The following is a 22,834-nucleotide window of genomic DNA, read 5'->3' as shown; positions in this document are numbered from 1 at the left end:
CCACAATCACATTTTTTTAGTTGGATATTGGATGTGAAAAGCGTCACCTGGATCATTGGTCTGATTGGTTGAAGGACTATCCAATTGCGCCCAGAGGCATTTGAGTGGCGTCCGTTGGTGACGCCCCTTTGGAAATGAGCTGTGAATGAACCTTTCCCAGACCCACTCTCAGTTACAACTGAGAAGGGTCTGGTGTCAACCAGGCTACCATGAACCTTGAGCTACTAGTTATTCAGCAAAACGTTTACAACTTCTGTTTCGTTTTTGCCAGAGAGCTCTTAATTCAAACAACCTTCGCCTCTCTTTACATACTCCGCCCCCCTCGCCATGAGACAGGCACGAACGTCAAACAACAACAAAAATCACTAGGCCTTCTGGCTGACACTGGTAGTCAGCACACATATCATCAAAGTCAGCTACTGTAGCGGGCCTCCTGGCCCAGTTTTAGGTTTCCCTCTGACAGGAAGGTTCGCTACAGTAGCACAATCATTCACATACAGCTTGCTCCTTACAAGCCAGACAAAGTGGCAATAAAACGATTATTTGTTCAGACTATGAAATGTTTAAAAGGGGTATAGAAAAGGGGTTGATGCATAGACTGTATAAGTGAAGCCAAAACATCTGGATCGCCCCCTGGTGGCTGGCTGCAGTATAGGTCATTTAACCCAGATCCCTCCATGTAAGCGGATGGGACATGGGCCAAACAAAAAAAATCAAAGTTCAGTCAAAAACATTTTTCCCAAATATGTTTCTGTCATTCTAGGTAGTTGTGATCACGCTGATGTTTGATTAAGTGTTAATTTTTCTGATAAGTTTTGTTTTTATTCATTTTTTTATGTAATAAAAACGTATTGAACGGTCATGATTGATCCCTGTGATTGACTGGCGATTGGTCGGGCGGGTGTATGGGCGGGACTTTGATACCACCGCCCTATCACTACTGCGCGGACTCTGGTTCCAAAATTACAAGATGGCAGCGCCCGTATCCGGGATATTTTGGCTTCACTTTTGTACAGTGCGAGGAAGTGGAGACGCGTCGTCTATCTTTTTTTCTTCTTTTTTTTTTTACAGTCTATTGGGTAAAATGCTGGTGCTTGGCATCTTTAAATAACTTGTTTTGTCCAAACAACAGTGCAAACTACAAAGGTATTTAATTTACAATAATATATAAAAGAAGAATGCAGCAGACATTACTACATTTGTTGTGGTTATTTGAGATGACAATGGATGGACACAAATCTATAAATGAGGAATTCCCTTTGGAGCACCTGATTAGGCACAATGTTGTGTGAGGATCCATGTCTGTGTATGTATGTATTTACACTGTCGACCTTCATCTTATCAAGTCATTTCTGTCTATAATTAAGTCCAAAAAACCTTATATCCTTAAAATAATCAATAAGAAAGGAACTCAAAACACAGATTGTATTGCTCTTTACAGTTTCCAGCTGTAGTGTGCTGAACTCTTGACCTCTGTCAATCGTTATTAGTTCAAAGTCTGTATAAAATAAAGCCTCAGTCATAACACAATGAGCCATTTTCCTATCTTAGCGGATTGTCTGAGCAAACACGTTAATGAGGGGAAGGATAGATGGAAACATCACTTATCTTCTATCTATCTATCTTTCTTTCTACTGTGGTAATCTAATTCCTTCTCCATCTTCTGTCCTCTCTTCACCCTCTTGTCTCTCCATCTTTCCTTCTGCCCTCTCTCCCTTTGTGTGCCTCTGCTACTTGTCATTTCCTCTCCCTTTTGACTCTTGTCTGCCTTCCATCCATCCCACTGAGCATCATCCGACTCCTGTTGACCTCCTAATTGAAATATCAGCTAAGGGAAGGCACAAAGGGAAATGTTATTTCGAGGTAATTTCAGCGGGGGGCCCGGGCTGCGCCTGTCAGTTCCTCTCCAGTGAGCTGAGCGGTGAGTGGAATTAGGTTACAGACCACGCAGAGATAATGAGATGTAAGGGACGACAGGAAGCGGGAAAGGGGGAGATCAGAAATAAGAAGTGACGATGTGTGCAAACACAAAGACACCAGGCCTAATGGGAAAATGGGGATCGGGGATGGGGGGGGGGGTGTACTTGGGTGCAGTTGTGAGCTCAGGTAATTCCTGCATAAATTCACTTGAGTGCATTGGTTAGCAGAGAGAAGATAGTCGAAAAACCAAATGCAACGAGAGTGTGTAACATAACGCTTATATCCAACCCACAGGCTTAAAGGTGCTCTAAGTGATGTTGGGTGACGTTACTTCTTGTTGACGTTCGAAGTATTGCCAAACAAAAAAAGGCTAGCTCGCCCCTCCCTCCTCCTCATCCCGTCCCCTCCCCCTCCCTTCCATGCTTCCGCGCACTAACCCCCCCCCTAACTCCCACCCCAAAATCCTTTTTGTCGGTTATTGGCTAACGTTAACGCTGGAACTCTGTTATGTTTGGTGGTGCAGGTTGGCGCAGTTTGTTTTTGTTGCCGTTTGTGGAGCCTGGGCTGTCTACAGAGACCGCGTTTTTTTACAGTGTGTTCAGGGGACAGGCAGCTAGCAGATAGTGAGGAGATGTTTGCTGTATGTGACAAAAATATGTTGTAGCCTAAAAATTGCATGACATCACTTAGAGCACCTTTAAAGGATACATTCTGGTTCATTACAGTTGGGTCTTGGGTCACTAATAAACAGAATGTACTCAGAGTACATTGCTGTGATGTGGGACAACTTACTGTAGATGTGCACACACAGTTTTCCTGTGCATCGAAGGGATTATTAATAACATTTGGGGTGCACTTTCTTTCAACCTCTAAATAAAGTGGTTTATATAATCTATAAAAAAAGAGTACTCCACCAATTTAGCAAGTGGACAGTTAAAAAAGAAATCTAAATCGATGCAGCAGAACCGTCCACTAGGTACCTTTAATGCATTACCCAGAATGCAACTCGACCCCTGACAGTTTGTCCGGAGATTCGGGTGCGTCAGTAGCAGCTAATGTAGCATCTAGCCTCAATCAGAGATTAGCAGCGGCTACAGGGGTCTGAGAGGATCATACTCCACACCCCAGATTATTTTTCATTTTCAAACTTTGTAGTCTTCAGACCCAACCGACTCTGACTCAAGTGACATCACTTGAGGACATTTATCAGATTTCACGCAGCTCCCTCTGGAGACACAAAAGGCTTTATACAACTTTTTTTCACATATGCAGCCCCAACACCTGTAATCAGACTCTGATGTGTGCAATTGGCACTATTACACAGATCATGCCATGAATAAACAGCTTGAAATTTACATGTAACATGATGCAACTGTAAAGTTTTGCACAACAGGACAAGGCAAGACATTTTGAATATGTCTTGGAGACACCCATACCCATTATGGCAGGTGGAAATAACTTGTGTCAGTAAGGGAGAAAGCAGCCCAGACCCCGTGTCAGAAGGATCTGTAGCCTTGGGCTGCTTAGATAAATCTTGTCTACGGTCGTAAAATCCCCAGAGATTGCAGCTGTGATAAACAAATGTGATTTAACCATGTAAATAGTTCAAATACACAGGCTATAGGCTACATGCACTCTGGTGCCAGTACAGTATGCACCTGTGGACTTCATCTAAAAGAAGATATGTTCTCATGTGACTGCCAACTGGGTCCGAAGTGCCAACATCGTTCAGGTTTGTAGGGCCTTCATCAAGGAGCGCCTGTTGCTGCGAGACGTAAACAATTAGGCGATCTGCCATTGTTGTTACTGTATGTTGTCATGTGACTGCTTACATCAAAATCACTTGTTGTGATTGGCTTACAGTATTTCAGGTGAAAACAGGGGGGAAAAAAATGACCTGGGAGCAAATTTGCATTGCATGTGTTGTTTATTCAGTGTGTATGTTTCGCCCTTTATCAAAAAGGGCCTTTACTTGAAATGGTGTTATCATAACTGACGAAATGAAATGAAATGCAGTTGTTTAATCCCAATTTAATATTAGATAGCACACCAAATTAAATCCAAGTACGTTTGGGGAAAAAAGAAAAAAATGAAAACCCCTTTTAAACACTAAAAAAGTCCTCAGGCAACCAACACTCCATATCCCTGAAGCTGTTATTTTACCTCCAGGATACAGTATTGGAAGAGATTCCACTGGTACAGGCACTGACAACATATATTAAGCGTGTGTATGTGAGTGTGTGCGAGTGGGAGTGGGGAAAAAATCCAAGAAACGAATCCGAACAGCAAATAACAGTGACTGTGGCAGCTGTGCAGGAGCTGTCTTCATTCTAGCAGAGTGTGTGTTTTTTTATTTAATGTGTCTTGCAGAATGTGCGCAGTGAAGCATGGAGGCTGGCATGTTTTAATGAGAGACAAAAAACGCCTGTTAGTGGCACTATACAACATAATAACCTATCCCACCATTCCTATTTCATTACCACACACTGCTGCAGATAAACAATGTAATGTATGTGTGTGTTGCATGCATTTCTAAGCATGCCTGTGAGCATACCTGTGTGTTTGCACTTTATTTATCTCTACTGGATTCCCTTGGTCTAAAAGCAGAAATGGGCTTATGATGACACAGTGATGAAATGCTCCATCCCAGCAGTCAGACTAAACATTGGGGAGGAAAGGGTCACAACAAAACGAGGCTACTGCAAGAGTTGCAGCCTCCCGGGGGAGTTGAAAGGAATTTTCTGTGGTGCCAAAATATTGCAAACCCTTTGGCCGCGGTCTGGTACCATTTCACCATGGAGCTGCGACTGTGGTCTTCAAGGTTCCTAATGTGTGACTGGAAGTGTGTTTGTAAGTGTGTGTGTATGTGTGTTGAGCTCTGACTTTCTTAGATTGAGATGTGAATACAGAAAAAGAAACGCCCACTATAAACCATTATTGAGAAATCATGTCCTTTTCTACAAAGACGATTCTCAAAGAACAAGTCGGCCAGAATGACGTTGATGTCTTTCTGTGTTTTATGAATGTAATAATCTTGTGTTTTTGCATGTGTCTGTGCTAACCTTCTCCAGTCCTGGAAGTGCCCAGATCCAAATCGTCTCTGGTTACATTCTGGGAGTCCAGGTATGTGGCCGGCACCCAGCCCTGCTCCTCTGCTGTGCTGACAAACCACCAACCTAGAGAAGAGAGGGAGGGAGATAGATAGAGGAAAGAGGGATGGAAAGAGAGAGAGACGAACATATTAGTATTGCTACCAATAATCAAGGCCTGAAGAATGAAGTGAGCATCATTCCAACTTTGTGATTTACACCAAACAATGGATAGCTTCATCTCTACCATGTAGCCAAATGTACTGTGGATGAGCCAGCAATTGCACTCCAGCAAATTTAGCCTGTGTATGGTTAGTAAAACAAAGGGCTTCTGGGACTCCAGCCCCAAATTTTTTTCTTAAAAGCCCTGGATCTTTTCAGCAGAGAAGCTAATACATAAACTGGTATCAGGAATCTATGGGCTAGCTTGTTGGGAAGATGGCTAAATAACGCTCTGAACATAGGCGCTCCAATTTGGAGAGGGGAAAAAGCATGGGCATTTTCAAAGGCGTCCCTTGACCTCCAAAAATATAAATGAAAATGGGTTCTATAGGTACATCTTTACAGACACGCCCACTTTTATGCTAATGCCATGCAGTTGTAATGTGTTATTTCTGCCAATTCTAAAATGGTGTACTTGAATATTTCTGCATAATGGGGTTCATAAACAGTCTTGAAATTGCATAAATTGGTTCTGAGAGGAGAGCTGAGACTCAATGAGCCTAAATAGGAGAAAAAAAATCTCCTCAGGGGAGCATGCCCCCTGAATCCCTCTAGGTTTGGACCGAGCCCCGAATGTTTACAACATCTGGCTCCACCCCTGGTAAAACTGTACATCTTATATGTTGGTCTTGTCTGTATAAGCGAGCAGAGAGATCTGAGGCGGACTCACGATGGCTGCAAGTTTCACCTACTTGGAAAGCTCTCATCATTACTAAAGCAGACACTGAGAGACAAGACAGATACTGGAGAGAGGAAAGTGTTGGAGCTTGAAGTGAATTATAGATCAACAACACAAGTTTAAAAAGCACTTGATGCATGAAGAATTTGCTTCACTTTTCACCAATACTCATTAGGAAATGTGTTAGACTGCTGTTGTTTTGATTAATGTGAACAAATCAACATTATGCAATGTTAAAAACCTACTAGAATAAAAGTCTACAGCCATGCTAAGAGTACTGTGAGGGTGTACTGAACGGTGTATTTTTTTCATGAAAGGCTAACATCAGCATGGCGACAGGCTCACAATAATAATGTTAAGATGCTAATGTTTGGCAGGCATAATGTTTAATATGTTCACATATTAGACATTTGGGCTCACCAAAAAAGTTTTTATAATTTACCCTGAGGAGAACATGAATATCTGCACCAAATCCCATGTTGGTTAATACAATTTTGGAGACATTTAACTCATAACCAAAAGTGCCAACCTCGTGGTAGGGCTTGAAGAAATACCAAGGGTCATTAGGAGTCATTAGGATAAATGAGATACATCTGGGAACCATGAATGTCTATACCAAATGTTGTAATAATTAGGCAGAAGTGGACATGCTTCATTGGAGAAATGATACAATTGATGTGTAGTTGGTGCTAGATGAAAAGTCAAAGGATCACCAAAAATCATAAGGATTCATCCTCTGGGGATCATGAATGTGTCTCGGACATTACAGTCTGGACCAAAGTGGTGGATCAACCAACAGGCCGACAGACTGACAAATTGGAATTCAGAACTCTTGCTGGACAGTATTTCCCACACTAGCCTTCATATCTTTCTGACACTGACTGACTAATCCTGTGTCTTAAGGGAGTCTCATGAAGCTGAAGGGTTTCCACCCTCGAATGAATTAAATACCATTGTATCACATTACACTGTTGCATTTCATTTGAATTAAACTTTACTCACTTCATCCGTACCCTTTTATTATAGTTGCTCCAGCTTCTGGCTAGAACCAATCAGGCTTCTGGCTAGAACCCATTGGATGACATATTCTTACAGTACAGTACAGTGCAAGCTGGCATGACAGCTCACTCCGCCTTTATCACAGCATTTTACTTTTTACCATGGAAAGTTGATGAAAGACATATTTCTATTTCCAACAGTGTGAATGAATATCTTTAAGAGGGAACTGCAGCTCCACCAAAATAAGTAGTTCAATGCCTTGCTTGAGGGCACTTCTAATAGTAGCTGGCATGTACTATATGTTTGCTACACCTTAACTACATTTCACCACTATCCCGGGGATCTAAATGGGCAACCCTCTGGTCTAAAGTGCTCAAACTGGTCTTAAGTATGGTTTTGAATGTATGTGATTGATTTTAAGAACAGTAGAAGTGACAGAATTAGAGAGATGGGTGGAGATAGAAAAAAAAGGAAAAAACGAAAATACAAACGAACAATTTTCTTTTTCATATAAATGAATACTTATAACTACTGCACAATGATTATAATTTAAACTAAGTCCATTGTGAAATAATTTGCATTCATAAAGAATCAATACCGTAACAATATTTTGACTGCTGATAAAGAAGCCATAGTATGGGTGCCTGTTTAGCTCACCTGGTGGAGCGGGTGCCCATATATAGAGGCTTACTCCTCAACGCAGCGGCCGCAGGTTCGACTCCAACCTTCAGCCCTTTGCTGCAGGTCATTCCCTTTCTCTCTCCCCTTTCAAATCTAAGCTGTCCTATCCAAATAAAGGCCTAAAAATGCTCCAAAAATAATCAAAAAAAAGAAAAAGAAAAAAAGATTGCTGATAAATTTTTTATTTATCTGCTTACTACCTTTTTTTCCTGAGCTTTAGACTCTCTTTTTTCACAGATAATCTACAGTTAGTTTACAGGTAGGATTGGGCATCGAGAACCGGTTTCAGCTTGGAATCGTTTAAAAAATTACGATTTTTATTTTTATTGGTTTATTGGTTTCGAATATGATCATCGGTTCCAAATGTAACACACACAACTTTTGGTTTCCGTAGTGGCCAACATTTTTCCAGGTGCTCGTTGTGTTGCAGGAGCACAGTAAAGCCGCAGTTGTTTACGTTGAAAAAGCCCGGTAAAACTGTAAATCACTATTGCATCAAAATAAAATGTTCCTCTTATCTGTAAAATAAGCATGTGACCCGTTTGAACTCCACACCTCAAAGAATCGGAATAGAGAATGGATAAGAACTGGAATCGAAAGGATGAATCGGAATTGGAATCAGAAATGTTAAAATCAAAATGATTCCCAACTCTACAGGTAATGTCAATGTATTTAGGAGCGCAGCTAAAACAGTAGCACTACAGAAAGCTGAAGTAGTGCTGAGCATGGTTTATACCAGACTATAACAACAACTTCACTAACAGGCATCAAAATATTAGTGGGTTGACATTTAACAGACCACAGTAGAGGAGCCTGCCGTGCCCAGCCCCTGCATGTGGCTTCATCTCTCCGTATAAACACTGAGGCCTGAGACCCCGGGACTTTGACAGCTAATGTGCAGCATAAAATCACCTTCTTCCAACACACATACACACAAATACCATGCTGAAATACTGTCTCCCCTGGATTTCCCCACAGCGGGTCATGTCTCGCAGTCAACACAGGAGTTAATTCAACCTGAGCGCATACAGAATCACAGGGGGGTTCTGCACAGTAGCAGCAGTGTAGCTCCTCCAGTTTGAGCTTCCTCACAGTCACACTAGCTTTCTGTGGACGCTCTGTACCCGCCTGTCGACTGCTGCAGAGACGTTACAGTGCACTTTGGCTTCAGGAGAGGTCTGCGCCGTTCATTTTTGGAGCCGTCTGAATCAATTTAGGACCCTGCTTGGCCTTGATTGGTGGAGGTAGTGGCTTTATATGAAATTGTATTTGACATCACGACAGTTATACTATGCTAATTAAATCTTACACCGTAGCTCCTGGTTTAAGAAGCCCAGTGGTGTAATGAATAGCGTTTGCCACAGTGTTAGGACTTGTAAACTCAGGAGGGGCTGTCAGGACTTTCCTATTGGGGGGTCCTCTGCTGGGTAAGGGTTAGAAAAGTGGGCTGTGAGCACACAAAATGTAATTATTTTGAATCCAACTACGATCTTATTTTGTATGTTCATATGTGAACTGTTAATGCAGCCTAGGGTGCTTCAGTGAAGAGTAGGCCTGTAACAATTATTACATAATTGTCAATTATTTTACATAGTCATGGTTTCTGTGTTAATTAGCTAAGGTCTTAAGGGGTATGACTGTTGATGGTAGTTGTTGATATTGTTTAGATAGGCCAAATGGTAATTATATAAGTGATTATTGGACTATTTTTTTTCCCATTGATATTTTATGTGTGAGTTGTTGGCACTTGACCCTATACACGTTCATAGCAACAAAAATGACAAGGGGGTATGCACTTAGAAAAAATGTTTTATGATAATACAGAGGCTTGGTTTACTTTAGAGGATGTGTACATGGTTACTATTGTATGTGGGTCACATGACAGTGATAAAACCAGGCCAGCTGACAGTCTTGCCTGGGCCCGGGACAAGATCTTAGATGGCCCCCCCCCCCTCGCGGCCAGATCTCTCCTTTTCCCTTGCTCTTCCTCTCCTCACGTCTCTCACTGAAATTAAGTGTGTAATCAGTCTCTGATCCATCCTGCTCAGACTCTCCGACAGGGCAGCGAGCCCCCCCGCATCACTCTCTCTCTATCTCTCTCTCTTCTCTCTCACCGGTAGCCTGACTCTGTCCCTCCGTTGCGAGGCAGCGGGCCCCTCCCGCATCACTCTCTCTGTCCCCTGACTGCAGCTGGATCTCTCTCTGTCTCATCCTTACTGACGGAGCTACCAAACTCAACGGTTTCTGTCAAAGTTAACGTGTTGTGTCAGGCTTTTATACAAGCTAATGGACGTTAACATGAGAGCTGGCCTGTTACGTTACGTTACATGGCTCGTAAACGTTGGCTGCGCTGGTTCTTACCTTGCTCTACGTTGACAGTTCCAGCTTCACCGTCACCACCTTTTTTTAAATATTTGTTTAGAAAATCTCTAAGGCCTCTATTTTCTTCTTCTCTTTTCTTTCCTTTTCCGAGCTCCGGACTTGTGCTGACCGGACATTTTGAGCGTACTGAACTTCAAATCAAGTGACAATATCAAATTTTGATCAGTGGCCAAACCATTTTTATGTTGGGGGTGGGGGGGTTCTTGACCACCATTACCAGGACAATTAGGAAGAAAACAAATAAAACGCTTTTATGTAATTCAAATATTATGCTACATATTGTTTTCCACAAATAGGCCTATTTAAAAAAAAGATTTTTAATTCTTCCATAATTTAATGAGGGCCCAGTTCTGGGCCCCCCCCCTACTGTGGGCCCGGGACAACAGACCCGTTTGTCCCCCCCTATCGGCGGGCGTGGATAAAACCAAAGATGTATCCTGGAATTCATTCAAAACTTTCAAAAGTTTGAAAAAGTAATAAATAAATATTTTTAAATTTGACTGAAAGACAAAATTATATTGTTGATCGCAATTATTTCTGAGACAATTAATTGAACAGTAACTTCCAGAGTTTTTACAGCTCTAGTAGAGCGTTTGTCTTTTTATTCCTGAAGGTTCTCATTTATTTTCTGTTCTGCTGCAGTGTAAAAGGTCCGCCCAGCAGTAAGAATAGCTTGCACCATGTGAAACACATTAGGGCTTTCATAGGCTGACTTATTGCAACTACTTAAAAAAGCTAAAGAAGAATTGGAGCCACCTGTATGGAGGAGAGCAGTCGTTCTGCACTGAGACACATGCAGTAGTTCTTCCTCTCTTTAGTCCACCTGACACACGGTGGAAAAACATAATAAATCTCCTGCGCTGATAAGAGGATTCAGGTGACTGCCATCAACAGTGGTGAATCTCTATCTCTATCTATACGCTGATAGGAGCATTTGTTTTTTAGAAGGGTCCTTAAGTGGTGGAAGGTAAAAGTTCTGATAATTTGGAGGCGGCATTATCATACTCAAAAATCCAAAATCAGGAATGATGTGATTTCATCCATTCATGCTTGATAAAAATCACATGTGCAGCACTGCCCACAATGAAGCTATGGAGACATTTGATTAACGCCAGCATGATGAGTGCTGCTAAAGTACAAATGTAGATTTAAACTCATGAATGGCTTTGTTCCAGACCACTAAATAATAAAACTTGATTCAGTTTTTTAAAATTGTACTTAATTGAAGAAAAACAGACAGCAAAAGTCTCATTAGCTGTACTGCTCGACAAAGCTGACATCAGAATCAAAGATTGTTCCCAAATTGTACTTTCTGTTAGAACCTAGCTACAATGGCCAGCAGGATTCTAGGTTTATTATGAAACTCTACATTAAAGTGTTTTGGGCGGAAACTTCAGATTTGTTATTTCACTTCTATGAATTTGGTGACATGCAGCACTATTTTAATGAACACGCTTATTAGCTGAAGAGTTAGATGAGAAGATTGATACCACTCTCGTGTCTGTACACTTAATATGCAGCTGGACCCAGCAGCTGGTTAGCTTAGCTTAGCTTAGCTCAGAAACAAGCTGTAAACAGCAAGCCTGGCTCTGTCCACATATAATGAAACCCATCCCAGCACCCCTAAAGCTCCCCAATTATTAGGTTATATCACGTTATATTATTTTTCGATTAAACAACGAGATTAGGTGCTAATTGTTCTTGCATTGCCAGACCTTCCTCCACAGTGCAAGTGAGTCCACACAGAATTCCGGGATGGGAGAAAAACGTGCTCTGGTTCATTGGCATTTCTTTAAACCAATCACAATCGTCTTGGGCGGCACCAAAGGAAGCCCAAGGCAACGGATATCCGGCCTAAATGAGTTAAATCCGGCGGAATTTCCGTCGGCAACGGAACAATCCTGGAAGTGGAACGTCGTGGCTATAGACTAGGTGTTAATTAATGATAACGTGTAATTATCATTCTTGCCCTCGACCTTTTGCAAAAAAGTAAATCTCCCAAAATGTCGAACTATTCCATTAAGTCACGCTCTGCTATACAATAAAATATGTTTTTTGGCATTTTTTGGCTTTCTGTCTTCTTCACATTTGCACACCAAAGCTAAACAACCCAAAGGCCAGAAACAGTCAAGCAGTCTATCTTACTCACACACGCCAAGCTTCAGACTCCATCGTGTGCACACATGGTAGTGCAAGGGATGATTTTGACAGGGCCCAGTCCCCCTATAAATCCAGCTCTGGAGAAAGTGGGCACAGTAAAAGCAGATAAATGAGGAGCAGAAACAGTGCTGGACCCCCTCGGATATACACATACACTCTTCTCTCACAGAGGGTAGAACAGATTGGAGACAAAAGGTAAGAAAAACAAAATGGAGAAGCAGATGTGGGTATAAAAGATTGAAAGAGAAAGACAGAAAAGCTCCCTCACTGTAAAAGCCAGTTGGCAGCATGGCAAACCTGAGAGAAGTGGGCTGACCCTCATGTGTGGGAAGTCTGTAGTCAGATTACAGTTTTCACAGAAAATCTGTCCCGTAGGAGGAGATCTGGGCCAAAGATTGGCAGCCAGATGGAGAAAAATTACTCAGAGTCAATTAAAGCAAAGCATAACTTGGCTCAGCATATCCGTGGAATAATGCATAAACTGACCGGTGAAGTTCAGTGAGGGCGTAGCGGGTGAAATACTGTAAGGGTGCACAGTATATGCTCACTTGCAAAAAGAGTGACTATGGACAGTAACCGTTTGTTCATTTTTGTCCCGTAAATGGCAATGCCTAATGGCTAGTGTACGCTTCATGATCCAGTGAGTAAGGCAGTCTTGAGACCGATGCAGAGCTCAACAGTTTTTGAACGGCTCTGGCCCCGGAAGTGATCTCCATTTATGTTTCATTAAATGCTTATATAAATAGTTTTAAGCCTGAAACCAAGCCAACCAGCTTTGAGTAACCACAGTTTGGTGGGTAAAATAGGCATACACAGAACCTAAAAGTCCCACTGACACCTCTCTCCTATGCAAATCTCACAATTGAAACTGCCGCTGAAAGCGGGCGAATCCCAATGAAGCTAATAGTTGACGTCAACTCGGTGGCTGTACCTTATTTGGCTCTGGTCTGCCCCAAAATTTACATACAGACCAGCGTAGATCTCAGACACTAGGTTTGCTGCGCGCTGCTCTGTGTACTTCCACGGGAATTACAAAGAAGAACGTTTGGAAGTTTTTCAAGGATATTGAAAATGAACCATGGTCGTAAATGCAGTGTTCCAGGTTGTACAGGGAATGCTGACACTTTTCACATTTCATCGCGAGCTGCCGGTCATGGTGCTCCAGGTCGGCAGTAGTTGGTGGTCCAGTTACCCCAGCATAGGTGACTGTGCGCTGGTTACACCATGAGCTGCCGGTCGTGGAGCTCCGTCAGGTCAGCGGTAGTTGGTGGTCTAGTTACCCAAGAAAAGGTGACTTTGCGTTGGGTACAGAGCACCGCGAGCTGCCGGTCATGGAGCTCCGTCAGGTGTGCGGTAGTTGGTGGTCTAGTTACCCCAGAAAAGGTGACTGTGCGCTGGGTACAGAGCACCACGAGCTGCTGGTCGTGGTCGTGGTGCAAGTAAATGCTAAATGACAAAACTTACCACTCTGAAGTAGTCATTTCCAATCTAGCGGCGACTGGTTGCTCCTCTACATCAGATTCTTCCTCTGATTCAGGCTCAAATCATCATTATGGCTAATAAATAAAATCCTTATGGAGAAAATCAATGGGATTTTTTTTGGGACCACACTGTTGTGCTCTATTACCCCTATTTTCCACCGGGTGTGTTGTGGGCTGCGTTCAGAAAGGTTGAACAGCCGGGCAGGAAGTGAAACATCGAAAGCATCCCGTCAATTTACCAAAAGACAACACCCAATATCGTATACTGTATGTCTCCTTTACAACACAGTGGACGGCCAGAGATTCATCTTGAAGGTGGAAAAAAAATAATACGACACCACAGATCCCTTTTATAAGGACAACGCCAGAAAAGAGAAGGCATGGAGTTTACTTGCAGGAGTGCTTGGAGTGGATGGTAGACACTAGCTTAATAAACACATGATTGTTCTTTCAAGTACTTGTAGGGATAATAACATCTGCGAGTCGGGCAGCAAGAGGCTCCGCTTCTGACACGCTCCTGGTGTGGTATGGCTCGTGGCGGAGGATGGGACAAAACCGGAACGCAGCACAGACATGCCCAGTGGGAAATCCGGGTTAGAGGAGTTAGTGAAAAAATGCACTCTCCTCGTTCTTTTCAATAAGACCACTGCATTGAATTGGGGTGGCAAACACAGAAGACTCTGGCAAAACAAACAGGACTGGTCCACTAAAACGTTGACCCTGGCTCAACTATTGCTGCAACGCAATGCAACATCATCCGGCAACCCACTGAGCTAGCCAGTCAAGTGCATGCAATTGCACATTGTTAGCACATTAGTTTGTAACGTGAAAGGGATAAATCCTGGTTTACGCTGTCAAGTTATTCCTCATTCCATTTTAACTGCTGTGCAGTGTTTTGGCATCTGATAAGTGATAACCCTTCACACTCGTTGATCTACCGCTAAAATCTGCCTTCCTGGATCGTATTTCATCATCTTACTGTTAGATAAAGCAACACACCCAAACCAACGCAACCCTTTGTGGGTTTTTAACAGAATGCTGTTTTCCGCCTGAATCCATCCACCCAGAGAATGAATCCTGATGTTTTTGGTGACATTGGGACTTTTCATGTGACACCAAGATAGGACCAAAGTTTCAGCTTGTGCACATTCATGCTTTCCAGACAATCCAACCTTTCCATTTTGGACTTTGTTCACGTTTCTCTCTTGATCTGACAGTCACATTGCCCTGAACTTTGCTGAGCGCAATATTAATATCTTTAAATACTGCCTTTCAGCCTGAGGACATTTACATTGGTTGATTTCAGTCCTTGCTTGAAGAAAAACAAAATCGCTCGTATGTTGTCCATTAGGGGTGGGAATCTCTTGGCACCTCACGATTCGATTCAGAGGCCAACGATTCAATTCTAAACCGATTATCGATTTTTTATGTACATTTCCATGCGTGATTTAAAAAAATATACATATACATCTGAGTTTGCTACTCAGAGTTAGCTAATCACTTCCTAGACAAAGCTTAGATTTTGACATATTTTTCACACACAAGTTTTAATGAAATGTTTTGTCTATTGAGGTTTTTGTTTTGTAGTCATTCCGTGCTTAAGCCTTAAACATGCTTGTGAAAGCCACCTTCTCTCACAGTAATCTTCCATGTCAGAGGCTCAGTCACGTTTTAAGGTGGATAATTGGCTTCTTAGAACATGAAACATGAGGTGGTCAGATGTAATGTGATAAAGTAGATGAACAGCCTATATGTGTTTTGCCTGATTATTTTATGTATGTCTTATTAGATCATGTGTTGTTGTCCATTATCCCATCCTCTTTCAGTCACTCTGTTTTCTGATCTGTACTTTTAAATAATAATTTTTTTTGATTATTAACTTATCAGAATCTAGCATTGGATCGTTCTAGAGAGAATCGTGATGCATCTAAGAATCGATTATTTTTTCCACCTCTGTTGTCCATTCTGCACATGGTGAAACTACAGTTTGTCGTGATAAAAGGTCTGGGAAATTAAGACTTCAAATGTTAACTTCCAACAAATGGATGAAAAACAAATGTGTTATGATATCCTTGCCTAATATGGAGTTCAGTGTGGCTTCAAATAAAGCCAAAGTGCACCCTAGAAGGGGTTGAAGTTGTGATCAAAGACCCTACTTAAATGAGACAAAACATATCAGCTTTCCTCTGAGACATGATAAATAAGTGCATGTACATGTACACGGCCTGTGTGGAAAAACACAAATCACGCTGGCTGAAGCCATTTGGTGGGGTTCGGCAGCAGTGGCAGCTGTGAAAATGAAGAACAGGACGAATAAAAAAGGTGTTCAGGTAATGAAGTGCATACTGTAGAGCCATCTGTACAGCAGAACGCAGGGGTGGACTGTGGTTTTAACAGGTTGAAATCACAGTGTGTGTGTGTGTGTGTATGTGTGTGTGTGTGTGTGTGTGTGTGTGTGTGTTTGAGTGAGTCACACCGATGAGCAAAGCAATCCAAGAGTCCTATGGACTTGAACCTGAGCTATAAAGCGTGCTATTGGCTGGTTGGATGAGAACATGAGTTCTTATTTCCTGTTAGGTGTCAGGTCTTTTTTTTTTTTATTCTTTTATTAATGTCGAGGTACTTGGTGAAGTGAAACGCCAGCCTACTTCTTTACCTAAAGCACACACTAAAATAGAACAGATCCAACAACTGTGTTGTTGATTTTTTTCTAAATTGATTTACATTCTCTTGCTAGTTTGTCTGACATAACAGACCCAACTGTTCTGGAGGATTTATGAGGCACTCAACAACTAATGACTAATATTCAGAAAGGTTATGCGGCAACACCTGCTGTCTCCCACATGCACGCACTAACACACACACACACACACACACACACACACACACACACACACACACACACACACACACACACACACACACACAAACACACACACACACACACACACACAGCACACAGCACACAATATGAATATGGAAGACAGTAGAGGGGCTGTAATTGGCATTTCTTACAGCTCTAATTGGAGTTTCTAGCTACACCATGTCTTGGCAGGCTATAATTGGCTGCTTTCTCCTGCGGAGGCAAAGTGGAGGTCAGGGTGAATACAGCGGTAACAACAACTCAGCAGAGCAAGATTATCATTGGCCGTCACAGGCCTGGTCACCGTGGGAGAGGTTCGGAGCAATGGGAGATCCATTAGGTGACGCAGGATCCGAAAAGTAAGGTCGAAAGAAAGGAAAGCAGTCAGGAAGAGAGCAACATAGTGAGGGGGAGATTAAAATAGTGGTATGGGGAAAGTTAGAAAGGAAGAAGACAAAAGAGGGAGATCCAGCAGATGTTTGGCTGGGGCATCAAAGCCGTAGTATTCTGCACTAATTCCCCGTCCAAAAACAACAGTGCACACTTTCCTTTCGGTTTCTCGTTTAAGGAGCATCAAGAGTGTCATCAGATAGCCTTGACAGTCTGTTAGAAATGAGACATTCAGGGGGAACCCACAAGTCATTCTTGTGTCCTCCTCTCGGCTTCTAATTAGGAACAGATCCCCTGGAGAGCAGCGAGCACTGGGAAGCAGAGCTGCTTTTCGTGGGGGAACATTTTGAATTGCCGTCTTATCTTTCTGCAGAGTAAGCAGAATGGGAGATTCAAAGAATATGGCTAAAATAGCAGCACAACAATGTTGCTGTCTAAAAGCAGCTGTGAAATCAGCCATAGTATTATCTTTAAAATGGACTACACCAGCTACATTCATGGGCTTAAACGGCAACAAATGCTTTTCTGACTTAGATAAAATTGTTGCGAAGTGACTGAATCCTTAAATAACAGATACAATCCCCTGCGATTACAACAGCTTTTTTTTTTTTTTACAATAAAGTTGCCTTTGCCCATTGGTTTTGCTTCCCTTTAAATATCCCATAACTCATCAGCGAGGTACTTCCAAAGAAGAAATCCCTTACACTGATAGTCCACACAAAGTCTATAAGTAACAGGAAGTAATTCCGAAAGTCAAATATAAATAAATAAATAAATAAACGCAGGGGTGGACTGTTGTTTTAACAGGTTGAAATCACTGTGTGTGTGTGTGTGTGTGTGTGTGTGTGTGTGTGTGTGTGTGTGTGTGTGTGTGTGTGTGTGTAAATAAAATAAATCAGTACTATTCGAATGCTGGAATTACTATTCAAATGTAAAAAAAAAAATTATAAATATGTTGGCTAATCTCCCACTTCTCACTGCCTACCCGATGTGAAAACGAAATGCTTTTGTCTTGTCACGTCCGTGTGTGTGTGTCCCCGAGTGTCTGTGTGTGTGTTTCTGTGTCTGGGTGTGCATGTGTGTGTGAGTGTGTGTGTGTGGGTGTCCGAGTGTCTGTGTGTGTGTGTGTGTCTGTGTCCGTGTGTGTGTGTGTGTCTGTGTCCGAGTGTGTCTGTGTCCGTGTGTGCATGCGTGTGTGTGTGTGTGTGTGTGTGTGTGTGTGTGTGTGTGTGTGTGTGTGTGTGTGTGTGTGTGTGTGTGTGTAAATAAAATAAATCAGTACTATTCGAATGCTGGAATTACTATTCAAATGTAAAAAAAAAAATTATAAATATGTTGGCTAATCTCCCACTTCTCACTGCCTACCCGATGTGAAAACGAAATGCTTTTGTCTTGTCACGTCTGATGAACAATGAGTTAGGCCGGCTGCACAATGGCTGCGCGGCGTGAGCTTGGCGTTTCTGTTGCGTGGCGTTTTCTATGTCTTTGCACACCAGAAACGTGTCTGATGCGGCGCTGCTGCTGCTGCTAGCCTTGTCTGTACACATGTTTCCCATTGATAAACATAAATTTATACTGATTTGATTACAGCAAAGACAACGTCGGCAGTGTCGATGGCAAAATAGGCTACAGATTGGCTCAATCCCAAAGTGAGCCCTGAGGACTAAGGACTAAGGACTCACAGACTTAATTGATCTCAGGTACTAAGTGAGTGAGTGTGTGAGGCCACATGGGCTCAGATAGGTAGAAATGGGATCGGGACAGCACTTCACGAGATCACATGTTACCTTGGCGACGTTTAATAACAAAGATGTTGCTGACACTTGCCGGTTTGGGAATTTTCATTTTAACTTTGTTGCTTTCCACACGGCCAAGGCCCAGGAGACGGCTACCTGATTCCAAACTCTTGTTTTACAAGCTGGACAACAGGTTGGTCCGTTCTGTGGTCGTGTGTCGTGCTGTTGTTTACCTTCGTAACTTCCGGATTTCCCAATCGTCTCCGCGGTAAATGTCACAACGCTTTGAACTGTGGGTAATTCCCTTTGGTGAAGTCTGCATCGATGCAGACTCACGGAAAGGGCTCGGTAAGTGTGTACTCAAACCCTCACGCCCTTTGAAATTCCACATTGGGACAACCCTAAGCCCTTATGAATTTCGCGAGAACGCGCACCAAAGTCCGTGAGTCTGTGAGTCCGGACTTTGGGATTGGGCCAATATCTCGTTCTGTATTGACAGGTGCAATATTTGAAAATCGATCATTATTTATTATTTTTTAAGTTACATTTATATCTGCATTTATGTCAAAACCATGGGACTTTCAAACATCAAAATGTCATTTATTAAATGTATTAGTGTCAAAATGACATGTTTATATGTCATTTTGACACTAATACATTTTCGTATTATATTTTGCCTGGAAAACCTTGAACGCGTGAAAAATAGGCGTCGGTCCTATTTCTCAAGCTCGAGCCACATCTGAGACGTGCGTGTCACGCTGGTAGTGTGCAAGCTCTAACCTGTTAACATGGGAGCTGAAATAAAAACGGACACGCCACGCAGCGGACACGCTCACGCCAGGCAGCCAGTGTGCAGCCGGCCTTAGCGGGATCACAAGGCTAATGTTACGTACCGAGTAACGTTATTACAGGGGGAGTGGCAGAACAACCACATGCTATTAGTGGCATTGACAATGCATAAGCCTGAGTAGTGTAGTAAATAATTATAATAACAGGCTGCATTTGAGCAATAAATATTTGAATATTATTTGAATATTTAAAAAATGACAAATGAAACTTGAATAGTATTATAGAGGAAGACTGACAGCTCTAATAAGTAGGGATGAGAAGATGGATTAGGTATCTCAGGGAAATGTACATGCCTTGCACTTTTTTGTTGAGTTGATTGATGGAACAATAGACCCTACTTTCCTATGTTTTTGTGTCTAAGTGACTGATGCGAACAAAAATCTTTGACATTGGCCCAGTATTAAGCGAGCTCACTGCAGTCGGGCAGCGGCGAAACAAGCTACAATGTAAGTTAATAGGGCAATTAATTGTGTAGCATGTATTTACTTTGACAAAAGTGCTCATTTTGCCACTGACAGGCTCAGATTACTATTCTAAGTGTCTGATAACATTATGGAAAGGATTTCTAATGAGGTCGACCTTTCTGTTAAAGAGTAAGATCCTTTTTTTAAAACATCCGCGAAATTGTGTTCGCTAAACCCTCCATGTAAATAAACAGTAATTTTAGCATCGTAAAATACACTTTATTTACAGTAAAGACGACAGAAACTAAGTAAAACTATGAAAAGCCATTTTGGGTCCACTTTTCCAGCTATCACAACTCTAGTTTTGGTTGAAATAAACACATAGTTTACCGATTTACATGTGAAAACATGTTGGCTCTATACACGCTAAAAGTATTGCTTTTTTCTGTCTGGTGGGTTTAGCGCTAGCCCTCAGAACTGTTTCTGGTTAAACAGAAAGGTCTCAAAGAGGTTTTAAAGGTCTATCTCTGAAGGGATCCTTTACATAATGTTGTCAGACACTTAAAATAATAATCTGAGCAATTTAGTGGCAAAAAAGACTCTTTTAGTGGACCAAACTGACGCTGAACATTTGCCCAATATAGGGTTATATTGCAGCCCGGTCCGTGGCTACTGTTTACAGCGTTCACGCTTAATGCTGGACCAATTTCAAAAAATTGTTGTTCCTATCAGTCACAAAAACATAAGAGATAGGGCCCAGATTGGGGAAAAAAAAAAAACGGTAGTTACCCTTTAACTACAGTATGGCCAAGTTATCTAGGAGACTCCCATGTTTCCTCCTGTGATGAAAAAACCTTAAGGTTATCAACATAACCTTTAAATGCCAATTAACAATGGGGAGATATGCTTCAAGAAACTGGGCACCACACATTTTTCTACCATATGGGAAGTTTGAATAGACTAAAACACGGTTCTGCTATGAATAAGTGTCACTATTGGAATCCACTTTAACTGCCCTTCACCGTGAAGAGAAAAAACTTTTTTACACACGACCTCTCAAGCATAGGGGGTGAGTGTTTTACATCCAGAATATTGGATTTTTTGGTGGAATACCATTTTATGACACTTCAAAGCTTGTCTTAAGTTAAAAATAGGATATATGAGGGGGAACCCAACCCCTTCCATGCTGTTTCTTCCTAAAAAGTCAGTGCTGATTTCAAGGTTCTGGTATTTATTGACACTGTAAGATGGAAGCATTACATCCCAGTTTGAAGCTCATGTTACCTGGTTGAAGTTTTTTAATAAAACACGGGGGTCTTGTTACTGAGCCAGACTTGTTACAAGTGAAAGGGGATAGCCGGTGGTGGGGCTTTCAATAACCAGCGTTGACTACACATCACGTTCAGTGGGCTAAACCTCTGCATTCATCCTCCATATGTTGTATGTGTGTGTGTATTAGCATGTGCTACCACCATCTAGCTAAAACCTCCCGTGACACATACACACACAAACCCCTCTGTGCTAACACTAGCATCATGCTTATTAAAGGTCCCATGATATGGTGCTCTTTGGATGCTTTTATATAGACCTTAGTGGTCCTCTAATACTGTATCTGAAGTCTCTTTCCCGAAATTCAGCCTTGGTGCAGAATTCCAGCCACTAGAGCCAGTCCCACAATGAGCTTTCCTTAGGATGTGCCATTTCTGTGTCTGTAGCTATTGAGGAGGAGGGGGGGGCAAGGTGGGGTCTGTGGCCTTGACCAACTGCAATGCTTCGCTTGTTTGAAAGCCATGATGTCTCTCTCTCTCTCTCATGGGTGGGCCAAATTCTCTGGGCGGGCAAAGCAGAGAAAGGGGAGGTAACCTTGCTCCTTATGACCTCATAAGGAGAAGATTCCAGATCGGCCCATCTGAGCTTTCATTTTCTCAAAGGCAGAGCAGGATACCCAGGGCTCGGTTTACACCTATCGCCATTTCTAGCCACTGGGGGACCATAGGCAGGCTAGGGGAACGCATATTAATGTTAAAAAAAACTCATAAAGTGACATTTTCATGCCATGGGACCTTTAAAGAAGAAATGCAGAGCATTCAGCAGCCAGTATCTGTACACATCTCTGTGATCATTGAAACATGCTTTTTTTTAACATGTTTTTAAACCTGAGCCCTGAAGGTGGCTCCCTGGTCAGCTTAAAGTAGACTCCTCTGAGCCTTTGCTATCCCCAGATTGTCTGAGCTCAACTTCAGAATTATGTGGCTGAAGCAGTTTAAAACTTCACTGTCTAAGGATGAAGCTAGCTAACATGGTTAAGATAGAAAAGTGTGAGAATGATACTAGGCTTCTCACCTCTGCGCTCAGGACGTACCACCCTGATTGATGCTGGCTGTCTGTTTTACAGCCTGGAGGCAATGCTAATGCTTCAGCCTCCCATTTGAATTCTGTCCAAAACAGCCTTCTCTAATCCAGAACATCCTTTAAGCTAGCCCTCAGTACACCTTGATTAAATACATAGGCTACATTTGACAGCCTAAGGCAAAGGATATGCCAAGCTCCCTCCAGAGAAGACTCAAATGGAAATAATGCATCCCTTCACATTTTGGCAATGTTGTTTTATGGTTTTTGACAGTCCACTTATATATTTTAATAAAATGAATTCTGCAGCTAAGAGTTTTTGAGCTTGATTACCTCTGCCAAGGAGGTAATGTTAACGGTTCAGTTTGTTTGTTGGTTTGTTTTTTTGTCTGTCTGTCAGCAGGATTACATAAAAATTACTGGCCTGATTTTCATTAAAACCTGGTGGAAGGGTGTAACATTGGCCAAGAAGGAACCCATTATATTTTGCAGCGGATCCGAATCACAGGCATATACACTTTCGTTGGGATTGCGAGATAGGGCATGACTTTGGCAGAGGTCTAAGCTCTCTGAGTGCCAGTATCAGATGCATTTATTGTAACTTTGTTGTAGTCTCAATTGGGCTATTGG

The 22,834-nt window shown here is 42.2% G+C and overlaps 1 protein-coding gene across 7 annotated transcripts in view; it reads right to left on the bottom strand.

The window, feature by feature from the left end:
* Window positions 1-22,834, bottom strand: part of sh3pxd2aa (SH3 and PX domains 2Aa) — a 151,797-nt gene that overhangs the window by 21,694 nt on the left and 107,269 nt on the right. For all 7 annotated transcript variants that reach the window (XM_039797176.1, XM_039797182.1, XM_039797190.1 and 4 more), the window contains one exon: window positions 4,983-5,096. In XM_039797176.1, coding sequence (XP_039653110.1) covers window positions 4,983-5,096 — 114 coding nt within the window. The remainder of the gene's footprint in view (window positions 1-4,982; window positions 5,097-22,834) is intronic.

Source organism: Perca fluviatilis, chromosome 1 (genome assembly GCF_010015445.1).
Source record: "Perca fluviatilis chromosome 1, GENO_Pfluv_1.0, whole genome shotgun sequence".
In the NCBI taxonomy this organism is placed as follows: domain Eukaryota; kingdom Metazoa; phylum Chordata; class Actinopteri; order Perciformes; family Percidae; genus Perca; species Perca fluviatilis.
This window is presented reverse-complemented; position numbering and strand designations above follow the sequence as displayed.